At 46.1% G+C, this 21895-nt stretch overlaps 1 protein-coding gene across 7 annotated transcripts in view; it reads left to right on the top strand.

Annotated features, from left to right (window-relative positions):
- Positions 1–21895, top strand: part of agap1 (ArfGAP with GTPase domain, ankyrin repeat and PH domain 1) — a 251067-nt gene that overhangs the window by 157033 nt on the left and 72139 nt on the right. For 6 of the 7 annotated variants that reach the window (XM_029741621.1, XM_029741620.1, XM_029741618.1 and 3 more), the window contains 3 exons: positions 7437–7541; positions 14281–14452; positions 16048–16209. In XM_029741621.1, the coding sequence (XP_029597481.1) occupies positions 7437–7541; positions 14281–14452; positions 16048–16209 (439 nt within the window). Of the gene's footprint in view, positions 1–7436; positions 7542–14280; positions 14453–15934; positions 15967–16047; positions 16210–21895 lie in introns of all 7 variants that reach the window. The other variant, XM_029741615.1, reaches the window with a different exon arrangement.

The following is a 21895-nucleotide window of genomic DNA, read 5'->3' as shown; positions in this document are numbered from 1 at the left end:
GAGCGGACATCGGCAGCTTTGTTTACAGACGGTGTTTACGGTGGCGTCTCCGCGGACATCTGCTCCACGCTCCTAATTAGCCCGTAATTACCGAAGAGATAGAGACACTCGCTTTCCAACACGTCTCTGTCAAATGAATTTCCTGTTGACTTAGACACCGGGGCTGTTGGCCTAGACAGAGGGGCATGGAGCAGCAATGGGAGGTAGAGGTTAAGATGCGGGTCCTGGTTCATCCTAATAGTGAAAGGTGGTCTTTCCACAGCTTCGTAGCCCATCTCATCATGACATTCAATAGTGATTTGTCCGTCTCATCCACGTGTTAGCATGTCTAAATGCACATTCCTCTTTTATTTGGCCCTAAGTACTTTCTTCCCCATTACAACTTCTCACAGATTTGAGTTATGATTTCTTTTTTTCATGTTTGAAATGAGTCCCAAAGCGTGGACGCGTGTGGTTGGGGTTGGCTCCCTTTGTGAGGAGCTGATTAGTATCATGGTAGTAATTGCCTGTAGTTGTAGAGAGTGGTGTAACATTAGATGAGCACAGGGCTGGGTGGTTTTGACAGTCTCCCCCTCTGCCTCCTCCCCTCTGAGGCCTGGTTCCTCTTAGTAAGGAGTTAAATTGGATGGTTAATTCGGCTGTTATTTACCCTGTAATTCATTAGTTTCGCCCTGCCATTGGCAGCGGGCAGGCTGTAATTTCACGCTTGGCAATAAAAGATGTCTCATAATCTGCTTCATTTAGCAGCCAAAGAATTTAATGAAATTAACGGCGTCTCCTAATTAAGACGGTGAATATTAAAGACCTGCTATCAAGGCCCTGTAACGAGTGGCGACGCGATCCGCCTTCCGCCGGATTGGGAAAATATCATTTCCCAGGGAAAAGGTTGTCGCCGTGACGACCGCTCGGAGCTATTTTGGCCATGATGACATTTTTGTCATGCACTCTAACCCCTGGAAATGAGATTTGAGGGGGGAGGGGGTTGTTCTTTTTAGTTTTGGAGAAATAATTAAATGAGAAACACACCGGCATCAATCAGAGAAGCGTGGTGGCTTTTAGATTGTGTGATGGTTCTGATCCGGTTACAGTATTCTCTACTGAGCAGTAGACTTTCTGTTCTGTCTGAATACACTGGAACTCAAGTGTCCCAATGGTGACTTTGTTGGTTTATGGTGCATTTTGTTTGTCTATGTGTGTCCTGTTTCTGTATGCTAGACCTGATTCCCTCACTGAGAGTACTATCAGTCTTGGATTCGTTGTCTGTTTCTACCCATCCTGTTGAGAAAGAAGTCTCTCTAAAGAGCTTCTTTAACAAGACTGATTAGACAAAAGAAAAATTGTCTTCGACCCCAGGGGCTTCTTTTAACTCGTTCAGGAAAGGAAAGAACGAATGTGTTTCTTTTCCATCCATCCGTCCTCTCTCTCTCTGTCAGAAACGGTAGCAGGGCGAGAGAGGCTTTATCTGCTGATGAATTGAGACTGCTGAAGTAAGGTTTGGATAATTGAGTTTCTAATTAATTACCCAGAACTCTTATCAGATAAATCAGTTGCTAGGCTACATCTCAAATGGCACCCTTTTCCCTACATAGTGCTCTGCTTTTGATAATAGCCCTATGGGCCCTGGTCAAAAGTAGTGCACTATTTAGGGTTCTATTTTAGATGCAACCAGGGATAGAGGGAGCATTTTCTTCTTCGTTGGTATTTTATTTGATCTGGTTTTCGCTGCTCCTCGCCCCGATATGCTCCCCTGGGCCTGCCCTTTCCTGTCCTTGCCTCATCAACGCTGACCTTGTCATAAATGCCATGATATATTTTGTGTGTGTGTGTGTGTGTGTGTGTGTGTGTGTGTGTGTGTGTGTGTGTGTGTGTGTGTGTGTGTGGGGGTCAGCTGTTTGTTCACCTGCAACCGCCCGACTGTGATAAGGTGAAAATCTGAGGCCGCACCAGAACCTAACCTGCTAATATAGGAAATGCACTGTAGGCTACAGTCAGAGACGGCGGAATGATTTTTGACAGGGAGTGCAGGATTTTTTGGGCCTGATTTAGATATGTTTCTGCTTAAAATTTATGACATTTTGGTAGGCTATTTGTTGGTCAACTTCTCTGTAATTAGATACAGGCAGCTTCTCTTCTGTCATACTGCATGTTGCCCTAGAAGACTACATAAACCCTTGCTCAGCAGAATGTCATAAATGTGTAGAAGGAATGCTTCAGTCTATTTGGCATCGGTCAAGTTTTCTCTGTCATGTGCTTCTTTCGCGGCGCAAAGATGTTTAGGGACCGTGGAGAAAATGCAATAACTCAAAAAATAAATAAATGGGAACATTTTTACAAATGTCCAAATGACATCAGTTTGACTGTTTGTCAGGAAATAGAAAGCTGTGGAAATGACCAACATGTTTCTGATCAGATCTCAGTTCTGATTGGATGCATGTTTTATGTGGTTGAAATACTATCAGTTTTTATGATGCTGATAAAGATGGCACATCTACAGGCACAGCACCTGCAGACAGACAGTACCTAACTGTGCATTTGCATTTTCTCAAGATGCTGAAGGAAATCATATTTCTCCATTTGAAATCTACTATAGACCTGTCTAAGAAGTGGTATATCTCTTCTATGTGATCTATTTCTATGCTTCCCGTTCTTAAGTTTTGTTTTTGCATCTTTTACTTCCGGTTTTGTACACCAGCTGAAAATACAATATTTTGGGTTATGAAAAATATATTTGACAGTGGTTCAGATGGTACAATGATACACAACGACTGCTGGTTTTGTCACATAAACTGAAATTAGGCAAACTATTTTAATTTTAGCAACCAGGAAATGGTGTCATGATTTCTGCATATTGCACCTTTAACTCTGCAGGAGTTAATATTAAGGCTCTGTGAGAGGTTATAGTCCTACAGTCAGTGTCCAGATTTCAGTTTCCTTTTAACCCATCTGAACAGTAGGCTATAGTTCCCTTGATGTGCCGTAGGCCTAGTTCCCGTCTTGTGACAGTCGAATTTGAATAGCACCTCATCACACAAAACATAACAATCACAAAAAACAAAATGTAGCCTATAGATATAAATTGCACAAGAATTATACATTTAAGGATTTTTTTTAAGGTATTGTTTCATCTTTATTCACCCCACCCACCTGCCCTTCATTATCACAATATTTAAATACCCTAAACCCGACTGCGGGTTATGAGTCAACCCAGCATCACTATTGTGTCAGCTATTCTCTCATGTCCATGTGCGGGTGGGCACCTACTTATGACAGTTTATTAAAAAATATATATATTTTACCTTTATTAACTAGGCAGGTCAGTTAAGAACAAATTCTTACTTACAATGACGGCCTACCAAAAGGCCTCCTGCGGGGACGGGGGCCTGGGATTAAAATAAATAAATAAATATATTATAAATATAGGACAAAACACACATCACAACAAGAGAGTCATTATCTGCATGGTGAAACGGCTGTTGTCTGTTGGGGGCAGATTCCATCATGGGCATTGCACCGTAGTAGCAATCTCTCTCACTTCCTCGTTCAGCTTGTCTGTTAATGCCTTCTCTTAGAGTCAGACAAACCAGGTCCATTCCCTCCCCTCTCCACTATGTCCCATTGATCAGGGCTATAGGGACATCATGATATCCTGGCCTGGCTTCACACCACTGTCCTGACCAGTGATGATTAATGACCGGTGGTGTGGTTTGGCTGGCAGAGTGGACATCTCTTCAGGCCAGATGGCCAACGCGATAGAGGAGCGTTCGAAAAGCGCCTTTCACGGAGGCATCACTCAAGACATGCCTTAGCCAGCCCTGAGCCCTCCTTCGCACCTCTTGACAGCCCCCAAGACAGGAGTTGCCTGTTTGGGAATGACACCCTTAATTTAGGCTCCTGCTCTCCAGGGACACCCAAGAACAATGGGCCCCACCAGATCCCCGAGGGAGAGATGGTGCCTCTCAGGAGATGGTGCCTCCCCCCTATCACCCAAATGGGCCGGCTGTCAGTCCCGTCAAGGGTCCAAGGGAGGGTCTATTGTCTGGAGAAAAAAGGGGGATGATGGTGATTAGGGAGTTGATTAGTGTGTTTCAATAGAAAGGAAATGAACCTGGGGAAAGTTCTCTCCTTATCAGACTGTTTGTTTACAACTGAACGGCTCCACTGGCAGGTCTGCCTTGAGAGATTGGACAATTACACCTTTGATAGTGCAGACCAATTGAGGGTGGCTATCGAAGGCAAGGAGAGGGAGGTTTTGGAATGTTGATTGTTTTCTAGATAGCCATTTTGGACCTGAGTAAAATACAAGCCTGTTTGTTGTAGTAACAGTTGTTACGGTTTGAACATGAACCGATATAATTAATTAATAATCGCGCCCTTGCTGCACGTTTTGAGGAAGCTTTTCCTCACTAAAAGGAATGAAGGACATCATCTCCTCAGCCCCCCAGGGCGATCGACCTTTTCCTAAGCACTACCCACAATACTTCACAGTGCCTCTGTAGGAAGTGTCTCCGTAGCAACGAGGAAGACAGAGTATATCTGGGATGTATTTATTTCCTCCATTTATTCTTGTGCGTTGCGATCGGAAGACCTTGTGAGCTGTCAAGTCCCCCGGAGGTAAAATAGAGGCAACGTGTGTGTCACTAGTGGAGCGGGGAAGTTGAATAATGAAAGATATTACCAATCTGGAGGGTCGACGTGCCGTTCAATTAGCCTTCCCCCTGCAAACTGATCGCTTGTCATCTCCACGATGGATGGCTGAAATGAATATGCACACTTCTATCACAAACAGGGCCACACGTAGAAGAAACATTGGCCACCTAGTTCACTCCCCAGTCTGTAACGCTTGGCCCACCTCCCTTTCGCTCTCTCTTGCTCTCTCTCTACACCCCAAATCACTTTCAGGACTATCAGCTTGTACCTGTGGAAGTTGAGATCTGAGTTGGGATGTGAAGCCAGAACGGCCCTGATGTGATGATCGTCTCTTTTAATAGTGATTCAACAGTGGTTGTTGTGACACCAACACACTGAGGAGGAACTGAGAAAGAAACTGCATCTCTCAGCAAATACACACTATATCAAATCCGTATGATATCCTGCTCAGTTCAACATGGACCTGACTGCATCTCTATTATGCCAGGAATCATTCTGTACTGCAGAGTAGAGCTGCTTATTGGCCAGGCCTCGTTGCTGTCCTGTCTGTCGCTAGCTGCTCCCATTGCAGAGCCCTTTTTTCATTGACAAGTGTGTTTTCAGGCACCCAATTATGAGATATGCAATCATTCCCAGGCGAGGTCGTTGGTTCCTCTGCTTCCTCCTTTGTCCAAGCCAAGGGACAGGACACTACGAGGCCTTAATGAAATGTGAACAACGCCAGAGACACGGAAAGCAGGACTCTGTCTATCAAAGCGCCTGGCTGTCCATCTCTCTCTCTCTCGTCCATATCTTTCCCCCCTCCACCCCCCGTTGCGTGCTAGTTAGTCTTTATCCCCTCATCCCCCTCTCCTCTCCTCTCGGACTCTATTAATATCTTCCTGTCTGTGGGTGTTAACACCGCGTTAATGTGTTACAGGTCCAGTGAAGTGACACGCGCAGCAGCCCAGCTGTAATTGCTAATCAGCGGACAGTTATATCCCTCTCTTGCCTAATGAATTTGGCTGAAATGCAGCGTGGGTGGGCAGCCGCCCTGAAGGGCCAGTCATCCGCAGCTGATGTGTGGAGGAGAGAGGAGAGAGAAGGATGTTAACAGTCTTGGGTCGGCGCTAATGTGTCCAAAGAACATTTCAGTTTTTTTCCGTTCGCTCGATACTTCTTGCTCACAACTGCTGGTTATGTTTCCGTCTCTCTCCCTCCAGTGTGTATATAGTCTCTTAGTTTAAGTGGTTTTTCTATCCGCTAAGGATCTTTGTTTCTCTGGTCAGGGAGTGTCACAGAATTATAGTGGGGAAAGATCACATTTTGCATCTTTATTGTAAACTTGATTTCAGCATGGTGACTGCATTGAGTTGCAGCCCGTGACATTCTATACGGTCTCCCTGACTCAAGAGATTCTAGTTCCAGAAATCAGGGTTACCACACATCAATCCCATTTACCACCTATTGACGATGTGTCTTGTATTGGAAGATGTGTTGTAAATTCAGTGACGACTACAGTAGATGCTAGAGCGGTGCTTCATGACCCACCATGACCCATAAAGTGTTGAGTGGTGAAAACACAGACTAAATAATAAGTAGAACATATCATCTTGGCAGCGGAGAGATAATGTTGCTCTTTCAAAGCTAGTCTCCTGCCATTCCACACATCCTGCCATGGAGCTGAAAGAGAATTGAGCCTTTTTAAAGCCAATTTCATGCAATTCTATACATTTTGACATGGAGCTGAGATACATTTGTGCAGATTTTAAGATCATGTCCTACAATTGTACACATTCTGACATTGCTATAAAAAAATCCAGCAGCAAAGTCCAGCTTTTATTTTGTTGATTTCTCAGATTATAAGCTATTATTGAAAAATATATAGGTACTGTATATTACATTTTCTATTTGGTTTTAGTAATTTAAGTTGACACCAAAATCATTTTTCCATCCTGAAAATGTATTTAAAACAACAAACAACCTAGATACATTTCGTCAAGCACAGTGGTTCCCAAACTGTGGGTCGCGATCCACAGGGGTCCAGGTGTGAGCGGGATGACATTGTTTGTGCGTTGCCAAAATAATATATAAATAAAAAATATTTCTTTTTTTGCACTGCACAAACAATGTCATCCCGCTCACACCTGGACCTCTGTGGATCGCGACCCACAGTTTGGGAACCACTGTGCTTGACGAAATGTATCTGTGTTATTGTGTGTTATGGTCCTCCTCACCCTGTCTCTCTCTGTGTTCTCTCCTATAGGGCATGTATCTGTGTTATTGTGTGTTATGGTCCTCCTCACCCTGTCTCTCTCTGTGTTCTCTCCTATAGGGCATGTATCTGTGTTATTGTGTGTTATGGTCCTCCTCACCCTGTCTCTCTCTGTGTTCTCTCCTATAGGGCATGTATCTGTGTTATTGTGTGTTATGGTCCTCCTCACCCTGTCTCTCTCTGTGTTCTCTCCTATAGGTCATGTATCTGTGTTATTGTGTGTTATGGTCCTCCTCACCCTGTCTCTCTCTGTGTTCTCTCCTATAGGGCATGTATCTGTGTTATTGTGTGTTATGGTCCTCCTCACCCTGTCTCTCTGTGTTCTCTCCTATAGGGCATGTATCTGTGTTATTGTGTGTTATGGTCCTCCTCACCCTGTCTCTCTGTGTTCTCTCCTATAGGGCATGTATCTGTGTTATTGTGTGTTATGGTCCTCCTCACCCTGTCTCTCTGTGTTCTCTCCTATAGGGTATGTATATGTGTTATTGTGTGTTATGGTCCTCCTCACCCTGTCTCTCTGTGTTCTCTCCTATAGGGTATGCTTCTGAAGAGGAGTGGTAAGACCCTAAACAAGGAGTGGAAGAAGAAGTACGTGACGTTGTGTGACAATGGCCTGCTCACATATCACCCCAGCCTGCACGTGAGTACCACCTGTCACAACACACACACACTGAACATGAACACACACACTGAACATGAACACACACACTGAACATGAACACACACACTGAACATGAACACACACACTGAACATGAACACACACACTGAACATTAACACAGACATACAGACACTGAACATGAACACACACACACTGAACATGAACACAGACATACAGACACTGAACATGAACACACACACTGAACATGAACACAGACATAGAGACACTGAACATGAACACACACACACTGAACATGAACACAGACATAGAGACACTGAACATGAACACACACACTGAACATGAACACAGACATACAGACACTGAACATGAACACACACACTGAACATGAACACAGACATACAGACACTGAACATGAACACACACACACTGAACATGAACACACACACTGAACATGAACACACACACTAAACATGAACACAGACATACAGACACTGAACATGAACACACACACTGAACATGAACACACACACTGAACATGAACACAGACACTGAACATGAACACACACACACTGAACATGAACACACACACACAGACTGAACATGAACACACACACTGAACATGAACACAGACATACAGACACTGAACATGAACACACACACACTGAACATGAACACAGACATACAGACACTGAACATGAACACACACACACTGAACATGAACACACACACTGAACATGAACACAGACATACAGACACTGAACATGAACACACACACACTGAACATGAACACACACACACTGAACATGAACACAGACATACAGACACTGAACATGAACACACACACACACACACACACACTGAACATGAACACACACACTGAACATGAACACAGACACACAGACACTGAACATGAACACACACACTGAACATGAACACACACACTGAACATGAACACACACTGAACATGAACACACACTGAACATGAACACACACTGAACATGAACACACACACACAGACTGAACATGAACACACACACTGAACATGAACACAGACACACACTGAACATGAACACAGACACACACTGAACATGAACACAGACACACACTGAACATGAACACAGACACACTGAACATGAACACACACACTGAACATGAACACACACACTGAACATGAACACAGACATACAGACACTGAACATGAACACACACACACTGAACATGAACACAGACATACAGACACTGAACATGAACACACACACACTGAACATGAACACACACACTGAACATGAACACACACACACTGAACATGAACACACACACTGAACATGAACACACACACTGAACATGAACACAGACATACAGACACTGAACATGAACACACACACTGAACATGAACACACACACACTGAACATGAACACACACACACTGAACATGAACACACACACACTGAACATGAACACACACACTGAACATGAACACACACACACACACTGAACATGAACACACACACTGAACATGAACACACACACTGAACATGAACACACACACTGAACATGAACACACACACTGAACATGAACACAGACATACAGACACTGAACATGAACACACACACACTGAACATGAACACAGACATACAGACACTGAACATGAACATACAGACACTGAACATGAACACACACACACTGAACATGAACACACACACTGAACATGAACACACACACTGAACATGAACACACACACTGAACATGAACACACACACTGAACATGAACACACACACTGAACATGAACACACACACTGAACATGAACACACACACTGAACATGAACACACACACTGAACATGAACACACACACTGAACATGAACACACACACACTCAACATGAACACACACACACTGAACATGAACACACACACACTGAACATGAACACAGACATACAGACACTGAACATGAACACACACACACACACACACTGAACATGAACACACACACTGAACATGAACACAGACATACAGACACTGAACATGAACACACACACACTGAACATGAACACACACACTGAACATGAACACAGACATACAGACACTGAACATGAACACACACACACTGAACATGAACACACACACTGAACATGAACACACACACACGAACACACACACACACACACACTGAACATGAACACACACACTGAACTTGAACACACACACTGAACATGAACACACACACACACACACACACACACACACACACACACACACACTGAACATGAAGACAGACACTGAACATGAACACACACACTGAACATGAACACACACACACAGACTGAACATGAACACACAGACTGAACATGAACACACACTGAACATGAACACACACACACAGACTGAACATGAACACACACACTGAACATGAACACACACACTGAACATGAACACACACACTGAACATGAACACACACACACTGAACATGAACACACACACACTGAACATGAACACACACACACTGAACATGAACACACACACACTGAACATGAACACAGACATACAGACACTGAACATGAACACACACACACACACACACACTGAACATGAACACACACACACACACACACACTGAACATGAACACACACACTGAACATGAACACAGACATACAGACACTGAACATGAACACACACACACTGAACATGAACACACACACTGAACATGAACACACACACACACACACGAACACACACACACTGAACATGAACACACACACTGAACATTAACACACACACACACACACACACACACACACACACTGAACATGAAGACAGACACTGAACATGAACACACACACTGAACATGAACACACACACACAGACTGAACATGAACACACAGACTGAACATGAACACACACTGAACATGAACACACACACACAGACTGAACATGAACACACACACACAGACTGAACATGAACACACACACTGAACATGAACACACACACTGAACATGAAGACACACACACACACACAGACTGAACATGAACACACACACACAGACTGAACATGAACACACACACTGAACATGAACACACACACACACACTGAACATGAACACACACACACACTGAACATGAACACACACACACACACACACTGAACATGAACACACACACTGAACATGAACACACATGTATCACTCGTATTATACACACACATCGCTCATGCTTGCACAAACATGCACGCACACACCCATCACACATAACATACACGTGCTTTGCACACACACATCACACATAACATACACATGCTTTGCACACACACACACACATCACACATAACATACACATGCTTTACACACACACACACACACATAACATACACATGCTTTACACACACACACACTCTGATGGAAGACTATACAGGCGGTGCCCATTGATGTGTTAACTCTAAGTCACTTCAGATGGTAGAATCTGGTGGTGAACATTCTTTCTCCTGTTAGTTCCATTCTACCTGTCCAGCCCTGCTGCAACCAGACCAGCTAGTTGGACAACTTTCTCTCTGATTATTACTGCACATCATCACGATGACTCTACCATCCACCTAACAGTCCTGTTTTAACCTGCACCCCTCCAGTCTCAGTGTGGACCCACAGAGGTCACCTGGAGTCAGCATCACTCAGTGTCTGTAATGTAGTGCTGTCTGTCTGTCACTCTGCCCTCTGCTCTGGCTTTCTATGTAATTGTCCCATGTTACAGCAGCGGGTCTTACCGCTTGTTCCCCGCACGCTGCTAATCCATCAGCCACTGTGTTGGCCCATTAGCGGTAACGCTAAGCCCCTGTTTCCTCCTCCTCCTCTGTGTGTGTGTGTGTGTGTGTGTGGTGTGTGTGTGTGTGTGTGAGAGCGCGTCAGCCACCCCATCCGCTCACTGGGCAGACGGTACGCTTGTTGCAGCGGAGACACACACCCACACACAGCGAGCAACAATATTAATTAGAAAGCCCACATGGTCTGTTTGCACAGGGCTGACGTTGATGATGTGGAATAGCACCACTGTAATGGCCTGCTCTAATTGCCCGCCTGGCTGCTCTGTTGGCAAACACAGGACCACAATGTCCCCTCTCCTGGCCCTGATACCACTTCATATCACCACTATCCCTCCTTTCCCTCGCTCTTTCCATCACTCCTCCAGATTGCAATCAGGCCTTATTGTTCATTAGAATCGGAATCATTTTCCTAATGCCACACTGACTGGAGTCTAGACACACATGTAGATGGATGGATGGGTAGAGGACGCACAGCGGAGGAGGCTAAATCAATTTGCTGTAATTTGATTGGGTTGGATTAGCGGCCCAGCTACTGCAGTGAAACAACCACAGAGGCAGAATGAGTGGAAGGTAAATGTAGGAAAACTAAATTGCTCGATAGCAACCTGAAGGAGAGCCATAAAATATGATCAAATCTATTGAAACTCCCAAAGGTGTTGAGTCCCTGGGATGAGTCCTAACTTACTACTTTCTCTACAAACACACTCCCACACAAACTCTCTCACACACGTACCTACACACGTACCTACACACGTGCACCTCCAGCCCCGGGCTGAGCAGGTTTTCCTGATCATTGTGCATCTGCAGCGCAGGCATCAATTACTGTGTTTGCGGAGGCTAATAGAATCAAAGTCAATCAGCAACGCTCCTAATTGCCCGACTATGTGAAAAGAAATCACATTAATACAGCTAATTAAGTGGATGGCAATAGGATGCCGTGTAACTGGCAGGAAAACTAGGAGTCACGGCAGTCCTCAAAGAAACATGAAGAAACTGGTCCAGGTGTCATGGAGTCATTCAGTTGTTTGTGGTGTGACTGATGTCATCTGATCACTTCATATTTATTCACACTGTTTAGTTGTAGGGGACCTTGGGTGATTAAATGCTATTTTATACATCGATGACTTTTAAAAAATATTAGATGTTATCTTGACTGTATTTATCATCTTTCTCAAGTGTGTTGTCTTGACCGTGCCCACACACACACACACCAACTGCGCACACACACACCAACTGCGCACACACACACCAACTGCGCACACACACACCAACTGCGCACACACACACACACCAACTGCGCACACACACACACACCAACTGCGCGCACACACACACACCAACTGCGCACACACACACACACCAACTGCGCACACACACACACACCAACTGCGCACACACACACACACCAACTGCGCACACACACACACACCAACTGCGCACACACACACACACCAACTGCGCGCACACACACACACACCAACTGCGCGCGCACACACACACACCAACTGCGCGCGCACACACACACACCAACTGCACGCGCACACACACACAAACTGCACGTACACACACATACCAACCGCACGTACACACACACACCAACCGCACGTACACACACACACCAACCGCACGTACACACACACACCAACCGCACGTACACACACACACCAACGGCACGTACACACACACACACACACACCAACTGCGCACACACACACACACCAACTGCGCGCACACACACACACACCAACTGCACGTATACACACACACACACACACAAACTGCACGTACACACACATACCAACCGCACGTACACACAAACACCAACCGCACGTACACACACACACAAACTCTGCTCTTCCCCCCCATGCTGTGCAACTGTGTTGTTGGGAGCCCCAGCTTCCCCTCTCTCCTCCTCCTCATCTTCTCTCACTTTCCTCTATCCTCTCCCTCTCATATCCTCTCCTTCTCTCCTCCCTCTCTTCTCTCCTCCCTCTCTTCTCTCCTCCGTTTATGATGTGTGGATCCGATGGTGAAAGTTTCATGATGCACATGGAGTCTCAATTAGCTCCGTCAAGCTGTCTGCAGGCTGGGCAGGGCCGGGCTCCGCTGGACCGAGTTGGGCCAGGCTGGGCCCTTGTAGCCCCTCCAGGGACCCCAGCTCAAGGGATTTCTGGTGACTTGTTAAGCCGTGTTGAGAGCACTTGGCTTTGAATTGGCCTTTTGTTTTCCTCCTGCAAGAGGGAGGTGGTCCCGACAGCCTCTCAGGATGCTCCTTGCCTCTCAGCCCTCACACACACACGCATAATCACACACACACATGATTAAAACACACACACATGATTAAAACACACACACACACATGATTATGAACACACACAAAGTCTTGAACATAATCACCCACTCCTCCGCTTGGTTCAGAATGGTCTTTGATTGTGTCACAGTGGGTGTGAGAGTCTGTGAGAGCTTTGTTTCTGCACATGGTCTCAGCCCTCATTCATGTTTGAGAGGGGTGACTGACCCCTACTCAGTGTGCTCCCTGTCTGACACACACACACACAAACACACACACTCTTCAGGGACTGCTGCCTTAAAGAAAGCATCATTTTTAATGAGGACTACAGTGTTTTATTAGTTGAATATTGATCCTGTAAACACCACCTGTCAAGCCCACAGGAATCACAAGCCTGTTATGTTATCTCCAGGGTGCTGCCAAGTAGCTTAACCCTCCCTAATGACTCATACATTTACATTTAGTTATGTTGTTATAGGCAGCTAGGCCTGTAAATATTACAACCATCTAACCCACAACAATGCATCTCTGTATTCTGAGCAAACCCCCTTGTCATTAGTTATAAAAACAAATCCCTGTTTATCAGAGAGCGTTTATCTTTAATCTCTAAGTGTGTATTGATAGCAGACTGTCTCCCTGCCTGTCTCCTGTAGGACTACATGCAGAACGTCCATGGGAAGGAGATAGATCTGTTGAGGACCACAGTGAAGGTCCCAGGGAAAAGGCCTCCCCGAGCCGTGTCTACCTGTGCCGCTGTCCCCAGCCCGAAGACCAACGGCCTGGCCAAGGACATGAGCAGTCTGCAGCTGGGACCTGGTGGCCCTGGTGAGAGACAGAGACACACACATGCATGCTTACACACTTCCACGTACTCTCACACACACATAGACACCTCGTCCTACACACACACGTCCATTGTGGGCCTTTATGGGTCCTGCAGTATTTTGTTTTGTAATTTTACCTTCAACAAAAATAATCAAACAATGAACCATAAACCATACTGTTGAGGGGATGAATATACACACACACACACACACACACACACACGCACACAGACACACCCACCAACATGCCCGCACACACAGACACTCACAAAGACACACACACTCACAAAGACACACACACTCACAAAGACACACACACTCACACAGACACACACGTACCCACCAACACGCACGCACACAGACACACCCACCAACATGCCCCCACACACACACAAACACACCCTCACAAAGACACACACCCACCAACACCCATGCACACAGGCGCACGGCTCCAGGAGGACCAAACTAATAGCATGAATATTCAGTGACCCATAATACATGTACTAATTACTGTCATGAATATTAATGCAATCAGAGTCCTCTCTCCACTCAGGCAGCTCCAGACATGAGCTGTAATGAGAGAAAGAGAGGTGAGGGAGGGAGGGAGGGAGGGAGACGGAGGAGAGAGAGAGATAAATGATTCACTCAGCTGTTAGGCCATGAAAGCTCCGGCAACTCAAAGGTTTGGTTTCAGCAGCGGGCTGCTGGTAGTGTTCCTTTTATAATCACTTTGTGTGTGTTATTCCTGTACATGCGAGTGTGTGTATGTTTGCGTGTTAGTGCACATTTGCTTGCGTGTGTGTGTGTTTAGTATGTTTCCAATCCACAGTCATGTCTCCAGTGGGTCAGAGTGTACTGTATCAGTGTGTATTATAGCAACAGCAGCAGCTTTAGGCTCTGGGTTAAGGTGGTGCTGTTCTCATCACACCCAGCCTTAGCTTCAACTTCACACTGCACACACACACACACACACACTGCACACACACACACACACACACACACACACACACACACACACACTGCACCGGGGTAATTGACTGCGGTAAATGCGCGCTCCGCTCTGTTCGCCTCCGTTTACGGTCACATTAGCCTATTATAATGCTAATGCTTTATGTGGAGCCCCCAGCACATCCAGATACATGTATTGAGCCAGGGGCCACAGTGAGAGAGGGCCCTTACTATGTCCCCTGTGGTGTGGCCTATTGCAGTAGACAATCCATTGTGTTGTTTGCTTTGGGGTGGAGGTTCAACTTGCTTTATTAGGGGTTTCTCTTTAGTCAAAGGTGTAGCAGCAGGATTTCTTTATTTCATTTAGTTGTGTTGCCAGCAGCCCTTATTGTAAACTAAGGAAAACTGAGCACTTTTCTAATGTAAACGTCTTTGTAACCTTGAGTTGGTTTCAGTAAATGATGGAATATTGGACAAAAGATAAGTTTGACAACTGACTGGTAGACATCCTGGTTTCTCTCTCCCTCTCCTTCAGGCTCTGTGACCAGTAGTTTGTCAGCCTCTCAGATGACCAGTGGGATCAGCTTGGTGTCCTTTAACAGACAACTGACTGATAGACATCCTGGTTTCTCTCTCCCTCTCCTTCAGGCTCTGTGACCAGTAGTTTGTCAGCCTCTCAGATGGCCAGTGGGATCAGCTTGGTGTCCTTTAACAGTCGTGGGGACGGTATGCACCAGAGATCCTACTCAGTCTCCTCCGCCGACCAATGGAGCGAGGCCACTGTCATCGCCAACTCAGGAGTCAGCACAGGTATGAGGAAACACACACACACACACACATCGTTAAGGAACCAGGCCACCCCTAGACCCAGTTTTTTCTTTCCCCCTGTCATTGGGCCCCAGATGGGCTCTGACTTGGAGCTCCACGGTGGGGAGCCTGCCTTAGTACAGGCAGCCTGAGAGCAGAGCTCCGCAGGAGGGCCCTTCTCCTCCTCCGCTGGGCCTTTCATTCGTCCTCCATTGATCTGCCTGCCAGGCCCCTAATGCTGTCTTAACTGTTTATCAAACTAATGGTCACTCAGAGACACACATTAGCAAGAGCACATTTATCCTCACATGCACTGGGGGATCTGGTGTCTGTGTGTGTGTGTACATGCTCTGGTCTTTGACTGACGCACACACACAACCACACTCTCTGCTGCACGCTGAGACTGACAGCTGTCGGATCGAGGGTGTGTCGCCGTGACGATGAGTCTGAGTGACAGGTCCCCCGTGTGTTGGGCCCGTTGGCCCTGCGCTGCTCTCCTGAAATAACGTTTAAAGTTGTGAAACACTCTAATCACATTGGCTCCCAGGGGCCTCAATGCACACACACACACTCTCACACACACACACACACACACACACACACAGCTGAGGCCCACACTAGTATCCTTCGGTCTCCTCGCTCTCTCCTTTAGCCAACTGTGGGCAGCTTATGCAAGTCAGTTCAATTTCACTCAACTTTATTTGTACAGACATTTCTGTAAGGCCATTTATCAATGAACACAAACCGTTTCTTTTTAACGGCCAAAGTAGAATGAGTGTGATTGACATCTGTAGATTGGGGATATGATGGAGGTTGACATCTGTCAGTTGAACAAAGCTTCTGTTTAATCCAGCTAATTAACACCATATTAAAATCTGTATATTTTTACAATTCCCATTATATCACAGTATTCATTTATGCAGATCTAAAATAGAATGGGTGTACCGTGTGTGTGTGTGTGTGTGTGTGTGTGTGTGTATAACTGTGTATTGTGTGTCTGTGTATAACTGTGTATTGTGTGTCTGTGTATAACTGTGTATTGTGTGTCTGTGTATAACTGTGTATTGTGTGTCTGTGTATAACTGTGTATCGTGTGTCTGTGTATAACTGTGTATTGTGTGTCTGTGTATAACTGTGTATTGTGTGTCTGTGTATAACTGTGTATTGTGTGTCTGTGTATAACTGTGTATTGTGTGTCTGTGTATAACTGTGTATTGTGTGTCTGTGTATAACTGTGTATTGTGTGTCTGTGTATAACTGTGTATCGTGTGTCTGTGTATAACTGTGTATCGTGTGTCTGTGTATAACTGTGTATTGTGTGTCTGTGTATAACTGTGTATTGTGTGTCTGTGTATAACTGTGTATTGTGTGTCTGTGTATAACTGTGTATCGTGTGTCTGTGTATAACTGTGTATCGTGTGTCTGTGTATAACTGTGTATTGTGTGTCTGTGTATAACTGTGTATTGGTCTGTGTATAACTGTGTATTGTGTGTCTGTGTATAACTGTGTATTGTGTGTCTGTGTATAACTGTGTATCGTGTGTCTGTGTATAACTGTGTATCGTGTGTCTGTGTATAACTGTGTATTGTGTGTCTGTGTATAACTGTGTATTGTGTGTCTGTGTATAACTGTGTATCGTGTGTCTGTGTATAACTGTGTATCGTGTGTCTGTGTATAACTGTGTATTGTGTGTCTGTGTATAACTGTGTATTGTGTGTCTGTGTATAACTGTGTATCGTGTGTCTGTGTATAACTGTGTATCGTGTGTCTGTGTATAACTGTGTATTGTGTGTCTGTGTATAACTGTGTATTGTGTGTCTGTGTATAACTGTGTATTGTGTGTCTGTGTATAACTGTGTATTGTGTGTCTGTGTATAACTGTGTATTGTGTGTCTGTGTATAACTGTGTATCGTGTGTCTGTGTATAACTGTGTATCGTGTGTCTGTGTATAACTGTGTATTGTGTGTCTGTGTATAACTGTGTATTGTGTGTCTGTGTATAACTGTGTATCGTGTGTCTGTGTATAACTGTGTATTGTGTGTCTGTGTATAACTGTGTATTGTGTGTCTGTGTATAACTGTGTATTGTGTGTCTGTGTATAACTGTGTATTGTGTGTCTGTGTATAACTGTGTATTGTGTGTCTGTGTATAACTGTGTATTGTGTGTCTGTGTATAACTGTGTATCGTGTGTCTGTGTATAACTGTGTATTGTGTGTCTGTGTATAACTGTGTATTGTGTGTCTGTGTATAACTGTGTATCGTGTGTCTGTGTATAACTGTGTATCGTGTGTCTGTGTATAACTGTGTATCGTGTGTCTGTGTATAACTGTGTTAGTGGATGTTGGGGTCCTGGAGGCGTTGAGAGCTCTGTTCTGAGCTTGTCTGAAAGCATCACGGCCCCTCAGCCTCTCTTTATATAAATAACCTTTACCCAGCCCCTTAACGAGCCTTACCCAGCCCCTTAACGAGGTGCCCCTCCTCTCTCTCCACTGTGTCGTGACTGGGATGAGTTGTGATAGCTGGATGACTAGTTGACCAGTGGCTCCAGGGCCTGAGAAGTCATCACCTTCTGCCCCCAGAGCCCAGCCCAATGAGAGCTCTCAGGGAGAAGAAAAGGAGGACGTCTTTGTAATTAGTTTTTCTGTTGTGGCCGTCGGCTTCTGAAGGGCTTGCTGCTATTTGCTCTCCTCTGTGGCCGTCGGCTTCTGAAGGGCTTGCTGCTATTTGCTCTCCTCTGTGGCCGTCGGCTTCTGAAGGGCTTGCTGCTATTTGCTCTCCTCTGTGGCCGTCGGCTTCTGAAGGGCTTGCTGCTATTTGCTCTCCTCTGTGGCCGTCGGCTTCTGAAGGGCTTGCTGCTATTTGCTCTCCTCTGTGGCCGTCGGCTTCTGAAGGGCTTGCTGCTATTTGCTCTCCTCTGTGGCCGTCGGCTTCTGAAGGGCTTGCAGCTATTTGCTCTCCTCTGTGGCCGTCGGCTTCTGAAGGGCTTGCTTCTATTTGCTCTGCTCTGTGGCCGTCGGCTTTGAAGGGCTTGCTGCTATTTGCTCTCCTCTGTGGCCGTCGGCTTCTGAAGGGCTTGCTGCTATTTGCTCTCCTCTGTGGCCGTCGGCTTCTGAAGGGCTTGCTGCCATTTGCTCTCCTCTGTGGCCGTCGGCTTCTGAAGGGCTTGCTGCTATTTGCTCTCCTCTGTGGCCGTCGGCTTCTGAAGGGCTTGCTGCTATTTGCTCTCCTCTGTGGCCGTCGGCTTCTGAAGGGCTTGCTGCTATTTGCTCTCCTCTGTGGCCGTCGGCTTCTGAAGGGCTTGCTGCTATTTGCTCTCCTCTGTGGCCGTCGGCTTCTGAAGGGCTTGCTTCTATTTGCTCTGCTCTGTGGCCGTCGGCTTCTGAAGGGCTTGCTGCTATTTGCTCTCCTCTGTGGCCGTCGGCTTCTGAAGGACTCTTCTCTGTGGAAGGGGCGGTTGTGTCTGAACAATAGTCTCTGCTGCTTTGAGACTGTCTTCATACTAACCCTTTATCTAAACCCCACACCTTTTACACCAGGCCTTGTGTAAGTTAGTTTCCTGCCTGTTTTTAATCAGATCACATTGTATTCTGTCTCTTCTCCTATGTACTCATGTATAATATTCAGTTGTTGGTCCCATGTGGCTCAGTTGGTAGAGCATGGTGTTTGCAACACCAGGGTTGTGGGTTCGATTCCCACGGGGGACCAGTACGGGGGAAAAATGTTATGAAATGTATGCATTCACTACTGTAAGTCGCTCTGGATAAGAGCGTCTGCTAAATGACTAAAATGTAAAAATGTAAAATGTTGACGTGATGATTCACAGGAAGGCAAGTCCCTTCAATCTAGGCCTGTCGTTTCTCCTATTGGTGGAGGGACCTAGTGCTCCACAGACAGTAATGAGTCCTATTGGAGGAGGGACCTAGTGCTCCACAGACAGTAATGAGTCCTATTGGAGGAGGGACCTAGTGCTCCACAGACAGTAATGAGTCCTATTGGAGGAGGGACCTAGTGCTCCACAGACAGTAATGAGTCCTATTGGAGGAGGGACCTAGTGCTCCACAGACAGTAATGAGTCCTATTGGAGGAGGGACCTAGTGCTCCACAGACAGTAATGAGTCCTATTGGAGGAGGGACCTAGTGCTCCACAGACAGTAATGAGTCCTATTGGAGGAGGGACCTAGTGCTCCACAGACAGTAATGAGTCCTATTGGAGGAGGGACCTAGTGCTCCACAGACAGTAATGAGTCCTATTGGAGGAGGGACCTAGTGCTCCACAGACAGTAATGAGTCCTATTGGTGGAGGGACCTAGTGCTCCACAGACAGTAATGAGTCCTATTGGAGGAGGGACCTAGTGCTCCACAGACAGTAATGAGTCCTATTGGAGGAGGGACCTAGTGCTCCACAGACAGTAATGAGTCCTATTGGAGGAGGGACCTAGTGCTCCACAGACAGTAATGAGTCCTATTGGAGGAGGGACCTAGTGCTCCACAGACAGTAATGAGTCCTATTGGAGGAGGGACCTAGTGCTCCACAGACAGTAATGAGTCCTATTGGAGGAGGGACCTAGTGCTCCACAGACAGTAATGAGTCCTATTGGAGGAGGGACCTAGTGCTCCACAGACAGTAATGAGTCCTATTGGTGGAGGGACCTAGTGCTCCACAGACAGTAATGAGTCCTATTGGAGGAGGGACCTAGTGCTCCACAGACAGTAATGAGTCCTATTGGAGGAGGGACCTAGTGCTCCACAGACAGTAATGAGTCCTATTGGTGGAGGGACCTAGTGCTCCACAGACAGTAATGAGTCCTATTGGAGGAGGGACCTAGTGCTCCACAGACAGTAATGAGTCCTATTGGAGGAGGGACCTAGTGCTCCACAGACAGTAATGAGTCCTATTGGAGGAGGGACCTAGTGCTCCACAGACAGTAATGAGTCCTATTGGAGGAGGGACCTAGTGCTCCACAGACAGTAATGAGTCCTATTGGAGGAGGGACCTAGTGCTCCACAGACAGTAATGAGTCCTATTGGAGGAGGGACCTAGTGCACCACAGACAGTAATGAGTCCTATTGGAGGAGGGACCTAGTGCTCCACAGACAGTAATGAGTCCTATTGGAGGAGGGACCTAGTGCTCCACAGACAGTAATGAGTCCTATTGGAGGAGGGACCTAGTGCTCCACAGACAGTAATGAGTCCTATTGGAGGAGGGACCTAGTGCTCCACAGACAGTAATGAGTCCTATTGGAGGAGGGACCTAGTGCTCCACAGACAGTAATGAGTCCTATTGGAGGAGGGACCTAGTGCTCCACAGACAGTAATGAGTCCTATTGGAGGAGGGACCTAGTGCTCCACAGACAGTAATGAGTCCTATTGGAGGAGGGACCTAGTGCTCCACAGACAGTAATGAGTCCTATTGGTGGAGGGACCTAGTACTCCACAGACAGTAATGAGTCCTATTGGAGGAGGGACCTAGTGCTCCACAGACAGTAATGAGTCCTATTGGAGGAGGGACCTAGTGCTCCACAGACAGTAATGAGTCCTATTGGTGGAGGGACCTAGTGCTCCACAGACAGTAATGAGTCCTATTGGAGGAGGGACCTAGTGCTCCACAGACAGTAATGAGTCCTATTGGAGGAGGGACCTAGTGCTCCACAGACAGTAATGAGTCCTATTGGAGGAGGGACCTAG

Source organism: Salmo trutta, chromosome 39 (assembly GCF_901001165.1).
Source record: "Salmo trutta chromosome 39, fSalTru1.1, whole genome shotgun sequence".
Taxonomy (NCBI): domain Eukaryota; kingdom Metazoa; phylum Chordata; class Actinopteri; order Salmoniformes; family Salmonidae; genus Salmo; species Salmo trutta.
Note: the sequence above shows the minus strand (reverse complement) of the source record. Positions and strands in the feature narration are given on the sequence as shown.